General features: G+C 37.6%; 1 protein-coding gene across 5 annotated transcripts in view; it reads left to right on the top strand.

Annotated features, from left to right (window-relative positions):
• bcas3 (breast carcinoma amplified sequence 3) overlaps positions 1–15,774 on the top strand; it is a 584,912-nt gene extending 569,138 nt beyond the window's left edge. For all 5 annotated transcript variants that reach the window (XM_031896950.1, XM_031896949.1, XM_031896951.1 and 2 more), the window contains one exon: positions 11,310–15,774. In XM_031896950.1, coding sequence (XP_031752810.1) covers positions 11,310–11,458 — 149 coding nt within the window. In that variant the 3' untranslated portion in view covers positions 11,459–15,774. The remainder of the gene's footprint in view (positions 1–11,309) is intronic.
• Positions 15,775–16,100: the final 326 nt, after the last annotated feature.

The raw sequence follows: 16,100 nt of genomic DNA, 5'->3' as shown, positions 1-16,100 counted from the left end.
GAAGATTCTGTGTTTCCTGGTTTCCTTTTGATCTATGCCATGCATTAACTGGCAACATGCGTCACAGATCAAAAGGTGCTGGTACGTATAATGCTACTTATTGTCAAGCTATTAGCACCTGAAAGAGTTAAGTTGTCTGATTTTAAAAAAATAAAGCAAATAACGTCAAATGGATAAGAGAAAGTACAGTAATATGACAAAGGTAACTCATACTGTGTCTGCCCTATACGTATTAGCTCAAAGTCTATGAAACTTTTCTCTTTTTATTTTCACGGTCACTGACCATTTTATTCTTGCAGTGTTGACTCCCTCTGACCCCTTGCTGCTGCACGCATGGCTAAATAAGGAAGGGATGGAATGTTTAGGTGTCAGTGAACAATCTTTTATTAAATTAAAATACTTTGGCAGAATGATGCCTCTAATGTAAATGGAAAATAAAAGCAGTGTACACTGAGTAAATAGCCCTATGTAAAGATTATAATCTAGTTGTATATTAACTAGCCATTTTTAGCCATTTTCTTGCCTGGTATTTAATTAAAATATCTAATTTTGGAAAATCAAGATAGAATTATGACAATTTCCTGACTATTACACGAAAATTTTAATCTTTAAATGGAAATGTCATGCCTGTTGAGAATTTTCATACCTGGACCTATTTTTCCATTAATGTGGCCTCATCAAGTGAGCAGAGTGCAGGTACAGGATCCCCTATTTGGAAACCCATTATCCAGAAAGCCCTGGATTATGGGAAGGCCAAATCTCATAGACTCCATTTTAAAAAAAAGAATTCTTAATTTTAAAAATGATTGCCTTTTTCTGTATAATAATAAAACAGTACCTTGTACTTGATCCCAACTAAGATGTAATTAATCCTAATTGGAGCCAAAACAATCCTATTAGACTTATTTGAGGTTTAAATATTTTTAGCAAACTTAAGGTATAGAGATCCAAATTACTGAAAGACCCTTTATCCTGAAAACCCCATGTCCCAAGCTTTCTGGATAAAGCTGGCTGAATCGTCAGATATGGAGGTAGAAGCAATAGGATTTCTACCTCCTTCTGCCGATTCAGCCCTGAACATAGATTTTACTCGGGCGCCTTCAATGGCACCCAATCAAAATCTTCTAACCCGCCCGATCGGTGAGTGGACCGATATCAGCAGCCTTCTGCGATAACGGTCACCTCGCCGACTTGCCATACACGCACCAAATATCGTACAAAACAAGGTTTCGTACGATATTATCGGTGCGTCTATGGCCAGCTTAGAGTTCCTTTACCTGTACAATGAAAAGGTGCCTCTTTTAAGGAAGTATTAACTTGAGGTTGGTAAATTCCAAGGTGATCTTCATTTTTATGAAACGCTTAAAACTTAAAAAGCAGAACTCTTGTTTTAGTGAGGTTCTGTGCAGTCTAACCACTAGGACGTTCATTCATCAGTGACCAAATGGGTTTTGTTTTGTTTTTTTTAGCTATGTCCTATAGAAGTATAGAAATTAATTTTGCAGCATAACAATTGGATGCTTAGAAAAGGTGGCTGCAGTATAAGGTTTGGTCATCCTAAAGTGTACTATTTGTTTTGTTCCTATGTCAAACACACCTCATTTTTCGTTATGATGGAAATACTAAGATAATAAGGATTGATTATATTCCTGTTGCAAAGTTTCCTCGTTATTTTTATAGTTGAGTTTTTTGACTGTGTCTGCATATTCTTCCTGGTTATAGAAACCACTACGTTATTGTGATCAAACCCTTGTAGCCTCCTGTTGAACTCCTCCTGTTGATCTGAGCATTGTGCCTGCATTTTATATAGCACTATTGCTTACGGTCTTGCCAACTGGGTAGTGTGATGGAATTGAGCCATGGCAAGAACTAAATTAACTTCATTTAATAGAACAGTCACTGAAAAGTTATGCAGGTTCTGTTACATTTCATTATGGCATGCATTGAGGAAGGATCAACAATCAAGACCACAATTATTCAAATATAGTAACCCTATGACATCATGCCTGGGCAAGTGCAATTAAGCACTGCCATTTTGAAGTTAGAGTGATTTTAATCATTTACATTTTGTGACTTACTGCTCTGTTGTCTTCACTTATCAGAGAATTGGCTTGAAAGTATTTAAAAGTACAGTGGAATTCTTTGCACTGCTGCTTACTTATCTTCCACTGACGTCTGCTCAGCTTTAATGTTCTGCCCTGATGCAAAAGACAAAACTGGAGTTCCTTTAGAAATATCACTGATCTTTCTTAACTTGAACTGTTTCCCATATATAAAGAATGAGTGGACTGCAGTTTTTTGCTAGGATGTAGGGTATTGAGAAAAGGGCAACATTACTAAATTTAATTACTAAATTAAACATGGAGGCAACAGAGATTTCATGTAATTTTTAAAACTTCCACAGCTTCCAGGGTACTTGGATTCTCAGGGGCAGCCACATGCGAGTAATTAGATCTATTTTGTTCTGGTCATATTGTCACTTTTCCTCTTCATGCAAGGACCCTTGTATCTGTAATCCCTTGAATGTCTTCTCTACAGTCTTACAGGCTGTCTGAGTACCAAGGGGCTTTGGTGTACAAAAATAAACTCCATCACATATATTTAGTAAATGGTGGGAGAAATAAAATAAAAGGACTTGATGTTATTCAAGCTTGAAAGGCTCAGTGCCATGGAAAGTGACTGACGTGTGAAAAGAAGCTACAATTAGTTCTTTCCCCCAGCACTTCCATTCAGTCAAGGGTCACTCCTCCAGTAAGCTGAGGCCTTGAGCATAATGCGTTGTGACATTTGGAGACGAAGAAGAATAAATCCTATATAGAGAGCTGCTGTTGCTTCCCCACTAACCCTGACACATCAGGCTGGCTGTCATTGTATCATTTTTCTGCCACGATGTACAGGAGTTTGTGCAATTCTCAGTAGGTAAAGCAAAGGGTCATCTCTTCCAGCAAATGGTTTTTAAGGGTATTTTTGAAATGGTGCTTAGCAGCCCACCGAAAGGGAAGTCAAACAGAGAGAAAGGAAAAACCATTAAATGAAATAATGCACTAGAGATATGATTTTTTAGAGCAGACAGAAAGAAAATACCAGGATTTTGAATGAGCCACTTCAACAAAAAACACAAATAAGAAACCCAGCATAATTTATGAGTGTTCCGGGCAAAAGATGACTATATAGATTTTCTTAAGGCATTGAATTAATGTGCCATAAAAATGCTTTAACATTTATGCCTTGGCAGTGCTTTACAGTTTTTTTTCTCTCCCTAGGTTTGTCTCTTGAAAGTTTTGTTAAGTCATAAGAAATCACACACTGAGTTGTTTGTTTTGTCCTCTTTTTCTAAAAGTCAAATAGACCTTTTAGTGTTTGCATAAGTAGAAAGCAATATGCTATGGGCATAAATTACAATTTATTCTACGACCCACTATTCCTAGGACAAATCAGTGGCGGACTGTGGTGCTCAGGCTCTCCAGGAACCCCAAGCTTTACTCACCACATCATTTGCTATCCCTATAATTTTCTCTCTTCTACTTTTAGAGACTTTGTTTCCTTGTTCTCCCATGGTTTGTATGTAAGGCATTCTTCTTTCCTTTCCTTGCTTTTCTATCTTTTTCTTTCCACTGTTCAGTTATGCAGTTTGTCCTAATATAATCGTGCAGGTAGTTCCAGTGCAATTTACATTTAGCTGAACACAAGGCCCAAAATGGTGTTTCCAGGGTTGCTGCAGTCTGTGTCAGACATAAGTACCTGCAGTCACTGTGTGACAATCCCATGTTCACACTCTTCACATACTTGGAATGCACGTCTTTTCTTTTCTCCACTAGTATTTTACCCTCACATTACACCTGTTAACATCTTAAGTTTCTAATTCTCTTATCTTTCCCTTTCTACACAATATCCACCCATTTCCTAATCATAACAACTATCTTCCCAGTGATACAGCACCACATTTCTTGACCTCTTTCCTTTCTCTACCCCTCAACCCACCATAATACTTTTGATTTTTCTACTCTTTTTTTTCTCCTTTTACTAGTCTTCTTTGGCCTTTCATTCTCATTGTTCACTTCTTTCACTCCTGTCCTAGACATATTCCTCCTGAGGTAGGAGGTCCACTGACCTACAAGACCACAGTATTTGTTTTTAATGTCTGTCTCCAATGGTGGGTCAATCTGATCTAGAACTATTTTGACCAAATTGTGGTGTTGCTTCGTCTTATTATTATAACAGAAGATAAAGTAAATGTTCAGTGGAAGAGACATGTATACAAATAAGCAACTTAAGTTACAATTTAATTATATCTAGAAAGTATAAAAATCATTTATTGATTTCTTTCTTCTTTGAGTTACCTTAGGTTTCAGAAAATGCCCTTATACCACTATATAAACAACCATAAACATTTGGATTTTTTCTTTTAGATCACTATCCCCTTCAAATGAGCTAATTTTTCCTGATATGCCCACCTTGAGGTATTAAATGAAAACTGCTAAATGAATATGGAACGTAGATAACGTTCCATATTCATTTAGCAGTTTTCATTTAATACCCCTAGTGAGACAGTGTTAATTATTAAGCTTAGGAAGAGTTTTGTAGCTTTACTAAAGCATAAAGGTGGCCATACATGGGCCACTAAAAGCTGCCTATGGAACGAGTGTATGAGGCCTTCCAACTAATATCTGGCCAAAACTCACCTGATGCTTTGCAGCCAGGTTTGATTTTCCAGTTGAATTGAGGCACAGATCCAGGCGTTGATGTGGTCCTCGATGCTACAGCCTACCTAGTGCCAAGTATGATATGATATCACCCACCTCAAGGTGGGCATATCAGGAAAAATAGCTCATTTGGCAACCTCACCAAACAAGTGGATCTTTCAAAATTTAGACCATACATTATAAGATCTCTTGTTTCGTGAGGTCCCCAAACAAGCCAATCTTTCCCCTGATATGCGAACCTTAGGACCAAACAATCAGATGGGATGGAGTCAGTTCAGACCTTGATCTGAGGGTAAAATTGAACCTACCCAATTGGCATCTGGGCAATTTTTGGCTAGATATTGGTCAAGTAGGCCTGTCAGAGGGCCCAATACATGGACAGACAAGCTTCCAAATTTATCTGAAGGAGCCTTAAGGTTTCTAATTGCTGGTCAGAAGCCATCTGAGCCAGTGCAGAGCTATTTAGGGTGCTTATTAAACACTGGTAAATGCATTCTTTAATGTGAACGTATAATATGCCAACTTGGTATTAGCAGGACTGTCATATGTGGACATCTTGTGCTCACTATTGTTTAGTATGTGAAATGCATAGAATGGGGGTAGATAATACTACTAGTACTAAATAAAATTAACATAGGAACATTGTAAGAAAAAAAGAGTGCAATATTTAATATACTGTATAAGCCTCATGCCATGGAAATATTTATACATGACTGTTTATGATCAATTTCTTTTGAAATCTCAGTGATTTTTATTAAGGGAGAATGTGCACAATCTGCTGTTGTCTTTCACATTTAAAGCCAGGAACCTCATGCCAAATTACACCTCAGTCTTTAGAACTGAGAGAGAAATGAAGCATCCAGCTTGTCCAGCAGAGGATCGGTTAACACAACCCAGATATGTGAAGACTTCTTCATTGATTAGGACACTGGATTTACTTGATACGCAATTATGATGGAAACAAGTAAACGTTTAAGGAGTTTAGCAGTCTAATGACATTTGATTGGACTTGTACCCTGCCCTGTCTTGCTAGAGTGGGCTGTACAGAGAGGGAAAGCTCTGACGTGATACATTTAACCAAAGCCAGCTGTGTACAGCGTGAGATGAAAGCACAAAATCAGACAGGATAAGTACAGTATTAGTGTGGGATACGCCACTCATTGCTGATTTAAATTACTGTTTTCACTTCCTGAACTTATAGGAGACTAGGGATGTAAGGCAAAAAATAAAGAAGCTTATGCATGGCTGATTTTGTAGAAATGCTGGAAGAACGTTTATTGACTATGGCTAAAACCAACAGCTCTGAATCGCTATCAAGTACACTTACTCATCCGTGTTCTGTGTCCACAAGCCACATTCTAATGGCAACGTATATCTAGTTATGATACTTTTTCTGTAGGTGCAAATACCAGAAAAGCCAGTTGACCAAGGTAATTGTCCCGCTAAAGTTTCTATTCTGTAGCAGAAGCTTTCATTATGCTGAAATCAGCCCTGCCTGCTCTCTGCCTGTGTATTTTAAATACAAAGCTTACTTTACTATACAGATCCTAAAAGAGGGGTTAGAAATTTAATGTCACTTTTTTTGATTCATTTTTTTCTAAAATTTGGTGGCACTTTTGAATCTGTGTACTTATGTTTTTTCTATTTGTTAACTTAAAAGACTTTATCTTTTCTGAGGAATCCTAAACCATTATAACCTATGACAGTATTCTAACAATTTATCCGTTGATACTTTGCAATTGGTTTTCATTATTTATTTTTTTTATATTTTTTCAATTATTTCCCCTCCTCTTCTACATCTTTTCAGCTTTCAAATGGGGATCACTGTCCCAAGCAACAAAAAACTATTGCTCTGTGAGCTTACAATTTTATTATCAATGTTACTTTTTAATTTCTTTTCTTTCTATTCAGTCCCTTTCCTATTTATATTCCAGTCTCTCATTCAAACCACTACCTGGTTGCTAAGGTAATCAAGACCCTAGCAACAAGATAGCTGTTGAAATTCCTATTTGGATAGCTGTTGAACCCAAAGCTAAATAACTGAAAAACCACAAAAAAATAAATGAAAACTAATTTTCAAAATATCAATGTCTAAATCATACTAAAAGTTAGTTTAAAGGAGAAGGAAAGGCAAAGTCACTTGGGGGTGCCAAAATGTTAGGCACCCCCAAGTGAATTTAATCGCTTACCTTGTACCCAGGGCTGGTGCCCCTGTTCGGAGAAAACAGCACCAGCCCGGGGTACCTGCAGCGAACGCTTCCTCCTTCCTGCTTTGTTTTCCGGCAAATTCCAGTGGCTGGCGCATGCACGCGAGCGAAGCAGGAAGGAGGAAGCGCTACAGGTACCCCGGGCTGGTGCAGTTTTCTCCGAACAGGGGCACCAGCCCGGGGTACAAGATAGGCGATTAAAGTCACTTGGGGGTGTCTAAAATTTTGGCACCCCCAAGTGATTTTGCCTTTCCTTCTCCTTTAAAGGTGAACAATCCTTTAAAATACTGCTTTAAAAATAGCCAATATATATTTTCCTTTTTTTTTTATAATGTTTTCAGGCTATGGGAAATGATTTATATATTTTCATGTGTGCAATAAATTGTCACAGAGATTAGGATACTAAGTACAAAAACTTACATTTTCATGGCAACATCAGGGAGGTGACCAAAATATATATTTATTTATTTCTTAATATTAATTATAATATATATATATTTTTAAAAATGTTAGTAATACTGCAGAGAAAAGAGTTTATATTTTAGTTTACTTGGTTCACATTTGTGACACTAATGAATTAACAGTGAAAGCCCAGAACTTTCTCAATGCAGTCCACTGATGATGGCAACTCATGCATGGCAGGCATCTGATGGCTATATGCCGATTTGCTGCAGGGCAGCTTGGACAAAGTCTGGCCATTTAGTTACACTGCGCCTGCAGATTAACCCTGCAAAGCAGTTTATAGAACTTTTTAGACAAAAATGTTCCAGCCCCACCCACCTGCTGCCTATTAGAATGACCTGAAACAGCAGCCACAGGGATTTTTACAACATTCCCATAGGCAGAAATGTGTGCAAGTTTGCCCAAAGTGTTTTTTTTTTAACCAGGCAAATGAACTGCCCAAAACAACTATGTGTGCCATGGGCCATTGCACAAATGGAGATTAGGAGTATTTTAGCTTTGTGGAGAGGAGAGAAATCCCTCCTCCATTAACTTAAAATTGAAATCCCCTAAAGTGCCCAGTGCAATTTTATGGAGACACATTTTGGAGCAATAATTGTTTCCCAAAACTGCGCTGGGACTATAATTAACGAGCAACTTGCAGCCCCTTTTGCCATTTCCCTATGGAAGACATATGTACGTATGTATGTACTGTATGTATATCTTTATTTATAAAGCGCTACTTATGTACGCAGCGCTGTACAGTAGAATACATTAATACAAACAGGGGGTTATTAAGATAATAGATAAATACAAAGTATTACAATAAACACAAATAAAAATATAGTTGCAAGAAGATAAGAGTCAAAGACACAAGAGGATGGAGGTCCCTGCCCGGTAGAGCTTACAATCTATATGATCTATATAATATGTACCTGCTATATTATGTGAGCCATTATAATAAATATATATATATATATATAATTAGAGCAATTAATATTGGAAACTTTATTGTAGCTGAACGTAGTTAAGAGTGAGGCAAGAAGGTTATGTTCCAGGTTCATGCCTGCCTCTTCTAAATGCAAAGTAAAGGCCATGAGATTAGAGCTACTGACTGAAGTCTCATTTTGTTTGTTTATCTTCCATCTAAATTGAAAGCTAAGTAACAAAAATGAGACGGTTCTATTTGTAATGACTTGTAACATGTCACTCAATAAAAGCTGAGCAATGATACTGTCAAGGATAAACATACACTGTGTCTCTTAGCTTGTGCTATTTGGTAGTCCACACCCAGAAGTTTATGAAGCATGAGGAGAAAGGAGAGCTAGCAAATTGTAGTGGTTACACAGCAGCCAACACCCAAACGTGTCTCCATTGCAGCAATAAAGTGGGCTGTAGTAATGAGCAATTTTTTTTACTAGACATGGCTTTGCTGTGAAATTCTGCATTTTGCCATTGAAAAATCTTTTTTTTTTGTGAAACTGCCACAAAACTTCACTTCAACAAAAATTTACAGTGAGGAAAAAGTAGCAGTTTTGCCAAAAATTTGCGTGTCATGTGGTAGTTGCATTTTGTGAATTTTTCGTTGTTTCCCAAATTTTTGTTGATGAAGCGAAACTGGACAGATTCACTAGTGGCCTGGAGCTGAGATCCCGCATATGATTACTTGATAAGGGCCTATTCAGCGGAAATGTAATGGCTTGATTCCTAAGAGCTGTGCATATTTTGGAATGTGATTTGAGGTAAGATTACATGGGCCCAAAGTAGCCACAGAAACGTTGTTTTAGAAGTGCAGTCATGCTCATTTAGCTATAGCTTTCTGTTAAGGAAATGTGTTCCGTCGCCACAAACTGAATGAATGTTATCATCAAACTTTTCTGCTGTAAAAAGCCTTGGCCCAGTCAGAGAAGGAAAATACTATGACTTTAATAGGAAAACTCATGTGGAAGAGAACAAACAACAAGGAATGGGCCATGTATTATGCACTTAGGGGAAACCAGTCAATAATGTAATAGCTAAAAATCCTGCTCTATATATATATATATATATATATATATATATATATATTTAAAATAGTTCATAGGGTGAACATCATTTGCAGCAACAAAATCTGGGTGCTAATACCAAAAAAAATGCACTGGAACAGCACTCCTAGGATTTAAAGAATTGTGAGCAAAATGTAAATGCAAAAATAGAAAGGTTTATTACTCGACGTTTTGTTCTCACACAGAAACCTTCATCTGGAGTGAAAAACAAACACTCCACTCCCTCCCCCCACATCTATTGTTTTGGCGCCAAAGCAAGTCACTATTTATATGTGTGTGTGTGTATTTGTTGAAATTTAGAACTGGCCTGCCCCCCATAATCCTTATTGCACCAACCTGCTCAGGGCCTTCATAATTAGTGTGTGTGTGTATATATATATATATATATATATATATATATATATATATATATTTATACATATATATATATATATATATATAGGTCCCAAGAGTTCTGCATAATAAATCCTATACCTGTGTGTGTATTTTGCTGTGCAATATTTCGAGTAGTTAATAATGTAGCAAACAGGTTATTTTAAGTTGTAAGAAAAAAACTATTCTCTAATTATTATTCTTTATAATTATTATTATTTATATTTATGTAACATCAGCACTTACCTCAGCTTTTCTTGAAGAAAAAATCATTCATATCAGCTCTTGCCACATCGATCACATTGCTAATTTTTCTGACACACATTTGGGTCAGTTTTACCCAGAACCAATAAACCTGCCTGTAGGTGTGGGCGGGAGGAACAACAAAGAAACATATGGAGAACATGCAGAATTGCAGCCGTGGCCTAAAAACACACAAGGGTTCTATGCCATTTTGCCTATAGCACTTCAATCAGTAGCTCAAGGCATGTAGTGCAGTGCACTGGGGCACAAGGGGACCTACACTGTGCCAGCTTATGCCTGGTGAAAAGTGTGCTAATAAGGGGTGAACTAGGAGATGGCCCATTGTGGTTGTTACCTGCTTACTCGCTCTTACCTATGCACAATCCATTGTCAAAGCACAGATCTTTAGCCCTCCAGAATTGTGCACAAATATTTGGGTAAGACTTCAGCGGGTGTAACTACAATGTAATGTAATAATTATTGTGAGGTGTACAGGTATGGGATCTCTTATCCATAATACTTGCGATAAGTGATCTTAGCATAATTTGGATCACCATACCTTAAGTCATTAATATAGACCCAAAAGGTTTGTTTTGCCAACAATATGGATTGATGCAGCCCAGTTATCATTGAGTACAATGTACTGTTTTATTATAACAAAGAAAAGGGAAGTCATTAAAACAATTTTTAATTATTTGCTTACTCTATGGAGATGGCCTACCTGAGCTTCCTCAATACAGTTATAGGGCCCGTTATCCAGAATGCTTGGGACCAAGGGTATTCCGGATATGGGGTCTTTCTGTAATTTGGATCTGCATACCTAAAGTCTACTAAAAAATCAATCAAATATTAATTAAACCCAATAGAATTGTTTTGCATCCAATAAGTATTAATTATATCTTAGTTGGGATCAAATACAAGGTACTGTTTTATTATTACAGAGAAAAAGGAAATCAATTTTAAAAATCTGAAATATTTAATTAAAATGAAGTATATGGAAAAAAAAGCTTTTTGTAATCGGAGCTTTCTGGATAACAGGTTTCCAGATAACGGATCCTATACCTGTATCAGGGTTCCTGATAGGGAATCTTTTACTTGTATAAAGAGCAGTATAGCATAGGAATAAGGCAAATATATTGTAATTTTCTGAACCAATGCTTATAAATTGTGAGCAATTAAGTAGCTGCTAAATTGTTAAAAAAAGAATATCAAGAAATCAATTACATTGTTATGTTATGTTTACAGCTTGATGAATAATACATTCCCAATAGTAACCAGTTTTAAATCCTTTTTCTCAGAACTTCGGCGAGACGGAAGCATAGAGACATTAAGTAACAGCTCCGGATCCACTAGTGGGAGCATTCCACGAAACTTTGATGGCTACAGGACAACTCTCCCTACCAACGAAAACCAGCCACTCAGCCTTTTCCCCACAGGACTCCTTTAAATTCCTCTAAACTCTAATTATGATGAAAAGTAAACTGTAAAGGGATAGTTCATCTGTTTGTACAAAAATGAATATGATACTTCAGTCTTAAGCATTGTAGTTGAATAACGTGGCTGCACTGTGTACTGTTATCAGGATAAAATGGGGTTAGACATTTATTTTATATGGGGGAATGTGTGAACAGTTATTATAGCCATATACGGGTCAGTACAACTGCCGACTCTGTCCCTGCAGATTGAGTTGGTTGCTTATTGGCACATGTATGGAGCTACTCCGATTACCTGCCCAACTGATATATGGCTAAAAATCAGCCTGATATCTATTAGGCAGGTTAGAAAACCCCTTTGGGAAAGACCAATTTTGCTTTTTTAAGGTGGTTTTCTTCCAGTGAGTCTCTCTTGGCCCCCATTATGATGAAAATACTGGATCTTCCCAATTTGGCCCAGCATGTTGGTGGCCCAATCAGGTCTGCTCTTGTTGACCTTTATTATAGTATACCCCCCCAGCTACAGTTAGTCAGCCTCTCTGTAACAAAATAGCTATCACTGAATTCCCATCAACAGTTAATTTATATGCATGACCTAAATGCATTCAGGGAACAATATGCATTTATGCCTTTTGGCTGATAGAATGCATTGGTTCTGAGATCTCTTACGGAGCAACTGATTCATTGTGGTTGCAAAGATGGCAGCTGGCTGAATTTAGTTTTTTCTAGTGGCTGTTTGAGGCGCCCCTGCAAATGTTACTTGATGCTAATAACTGGTTCTTCTTCAGAATGAAACAAAGCTAAGATTATTTTTTTTATCAATGAATGCAAATACATCTTAATCATGCGAGTTTTTGGATCTCATGGTAATGTAGACAGGGCATTATACCCTCTTATTTGTTAGGATTCTCTGCTTTTTACCCTTTATATATAGGCAGCAAAAATCTGAGAGCATGTTTAGGGTTATATAGAATTTTAAATGCCAATTTATTGTTATGTACCCATAAAACTGTACTGCTTTTTAATAATGGAATGTGCAATGGAGATGCTAGTATGGCTTATAACCCTGCTGTGCTGGAGAATCTCTGCCACCTAGAGTTTTTAAATTTCCCCCCATAAGTGCCCTGTAGCACCCTGATACAGACAGTACAGAGTGCAGATACCTTGATAGAACAGCAACTATTCCAAATAATTTCATGGGATATACCGACTTTTCTAAGCTGGATTCCCAGGGGTTAATTTGCTTCAAAAAGCTGAAAATTATATCATCTCTTTTGGAATACTTATCCCAAAGAATCTAGCATATTTTGGGCCATTTAATGAAGTTAGCCCTTACATACAGCCTGAAAAGCTAAGAAATCATTTGTGATAACTAACACAACATCTGTAGATAGTTGTGGGCTGGACACTGAAAATTTGTTTTTACTGATATTGGACAGAAGCTCATTTTGGGTGCCATACAAGATCCCTGGTTAGCACTGCTGCCCTGCAGCACTGAGCTCAGATCCAGCCAGTATCTCCCCTGTGTCTGCAATTGTTTCCTCGGGGGGCTCTGGGGTTTCCTCCTGCATTCTACAAACATACAGGCAGGTTAATTATACTTTGATGGAACTGACCCTAGTATAGAGCAACCTAGGGAACTTAGGTTGTAAGTCCCACTGGGGCAATGGCCGATGTGAATATCAGACAGTCTCTGTAAAGAGCTGTATGACTCAATGTTGGTGCTATTTAAAGGATAATTATGTTGCATTATAGTTTTTACAAAGAGGGTTGTTTCTGTTGATATAAGCATTATGGCATCTCCTGTTAATATAAATAACTGCAAATTTAATGTGATTATTTGTCAACTTTGTTAATATATCCCCGCAACATGTGTAGCACTACTGTCCCTGTGAAGAATCTGAGGTTCCTTGGGTACCCTTCACTGGGGCTAACTTCATCAGGAGAAATTTAACCTGCCTTAATGTTTTTAAAGCATGGTAGGAGACCAGAGGACCTACAGGAAACCCACGCAAGCACAGGAAGAACAAACTCTACGCAAATAGTGACCTGGTTGGAAATGAACTCAGAGCACCAACACCACATGGTGAATATTTGCCTATTACTGTACTTCTGAATATAAAGCTCATAAACAGGTGGCGATAGCCCATTACTGCAAGACAGATAGTTTCTGCTTGTAAACAGGGTTTCTAATTGTTTTATTATGGCACATGAAAATGGGCTTCCCAGCTACTGAAAGGCTTTTCCAGCCTGATGCAGAATTACCTGTCCAAGCACAGGCATTAAGACAATGCTATTAAATCTAAATGAAAAACAAAATGTATATTGAACTAATTAATCTTACAAAATGCATATCCTTTCACACCATGCTGGTGCAATTTACATTTTTTGCCTAAAATGAGTAGGACAACATTATTGCAGGAATTAAGGTGAGTCTCATGTAGAAAGAATTTGTGGTTAGACACAACTTCAAAGAGAAAGCAAGATAAACTGGCTCAGTGGTTATATAACTTTGTATCAGCAAATAACACCATACACTAGGTGGAAGGATGTATTACCCAAGTGAGATAATACTCCTGTATAGCCAGACCCCTTTACCATCTTTGTATCCAGTACCTGACCTAGTCTGTCTGGTTTCTGTGTTAAGATTTGGGCTACAGCTAAGTCAAAAGTAGATATATGGAGACCATAAGGCATAACAATCTCTAAATGAATACTGAGCAGTATAAATATATACATAAGGGGCATTTAGCATGAGAAGGCCTGTGGCAAAAATTGATTATTGCAGGGCCCTGTTAATTATATAGAGGCAGATTTATGAAATACTGAACATGGGAGTTCAGAGGTGCCCCTAACAGTTCTGCAGGTTGGGAAAAACTGAATGAATAGTTACTGTCTCCATCTTGCCCTCCTATTGCCACTTTTACTTTGCTTCAGAGCCCTACTCTCTTCTAGATGCTACTATCACCACTAATAGAAGCAACATAGTACTACCTACACAGTCAGGTACATTTGTGAAACATTATTGAACTTTACACTCTCCCTACCAGCAGCTACTGCTCTGTTATGTTGTGTGTCTATGTATGTGCGTTTATATATTATATATATATAATACACAAGAACCATGAGTATCCTGTAAATTGTACCTTTATAAACAGTGCTTAGTGATGTCATCAGTTATAATTGGTGCTTAGTGATATCATTTTTGTCACATGACTCACTAAAACTTGTGCATTATAATAAATAATGTATTTCCTGTTATACAATATGAGGAAATTTGAAGTTCCATGACCTGTATAAAAGCACTTTGTCTTTGGCTTCGAGCTTTTATATGGTCACACACATACATACATATATACACTGGCTACATTGCAAACTGTTTAGTTTTGTCATATAAGGGGGAAAACCTGGCTTCATATTCCTTTAATAAGAGAATAACTATTTTAACGGCTAACATGAGAGCCAAGGGTAGTTTATGCATGGTAGTAAGTTAATTAAAACTAAGTTATTTATTAATGATATTTCTTAGCAACTGGTTAGATGGGTCATTTTTATCTGTGTGCAGATTTAATGTATCTTAAAGGGCTAGTAACAATCCAAAATTGTAACAGCCAAATTGCATTTCTGTAAAGTGCACGGAGGCAGGGACATATTTATCAAAGAATACATTTGTCATAATATAAATTTGGTAGCTACACATATGTACTTTATGTTTGTGTAAGTGTATGCACTTCCTTTATGCCTCCCACAGAATTAACACAGGTTTTACCCCTAACCTCACCACCCCAAACCTCAGTGTCGGACTGGCCCACCAGGATACCAGGAAAACTCCCGGTGGGCCCAGGTGTCAGTGGGCCCTCCTGCTCCTAACCATTTGGCCTACTTCATGGTCATTCCCTATTTCTGAATGGGAACAAAGGGGAAAAATAGATGGAAGAATAGATGCTAGCATGTAAATAAAAGAGACTAGGAGAATAAAGAGGTTGGGTGAGGAAAGGAGGAAAAATAGTTTGGAAATCGGGCCTAGGGTCTAAGGTTTTCTGGTGGGCCCCTGGGTTCCCAGTCCAACATTGCCACCCTTACTACTGTTTGGTGGGTCCTGCCACAGTGAGCCCCCTGCTGGTATTCCTGCACCTGTGTAGAATGGCAGCAGATGTGCTTGGCACAAAGGCACAAGTGCACAAGGCACAAGCAGGGCAGAAAATTGTCCAAGAGGACAGGAGGAAGAATGTGGAGTGTATGGTTTCTCTGCTCCTTTGCTTATTTTCTCTTGTGTGTTTTGCTATGAAACTGATTTTAATGGTGCAATAAAACAAAATTTTAACCTGAAGGTTTTGTGTGCTTCCTACTTGGGTGAGGGTATGCAAGGACACTGCGTAGCAAGATTCCACTGTTCATGCAAAAAAAATCAGCTTCCAGAGAATATAGTGAACAGGAACAATTGGTGTGTAAAATGAACACTTTTGATTTTCTTCAGTGGCTCCGTTACTGGATCATTAACAGTGTTTACACTACAAGGCACTGTTTTATCATCAAAGAGAAAATTAGAATCATTCACTTAAAATGGACTTTATAGTAGATGACCTTCCTCTGCCTCAATAAAGCCTAAGGTAAGGCATTGAGTTGTCCTTAAGCTCTTTAAAAAGAGGTAGTCAT

This window comes from Xenopus tropicalis, chromosome 2 (assembly GCF_000004195.4).
Source record: "Xenopus tropicalis strain Nigerian chromosome 2, UCB_Xtro_10.0, whole genome shotgun sequence".
Lineage (NCBI taxonomy): Eukaryota > Metazoa > Chordata > Amphibia > Anura > Pipidae > Xenopus > Xenopus tropicalis.
This window is presented reverse-complemented; position numbering and strand designations above follow the sequence as displayed.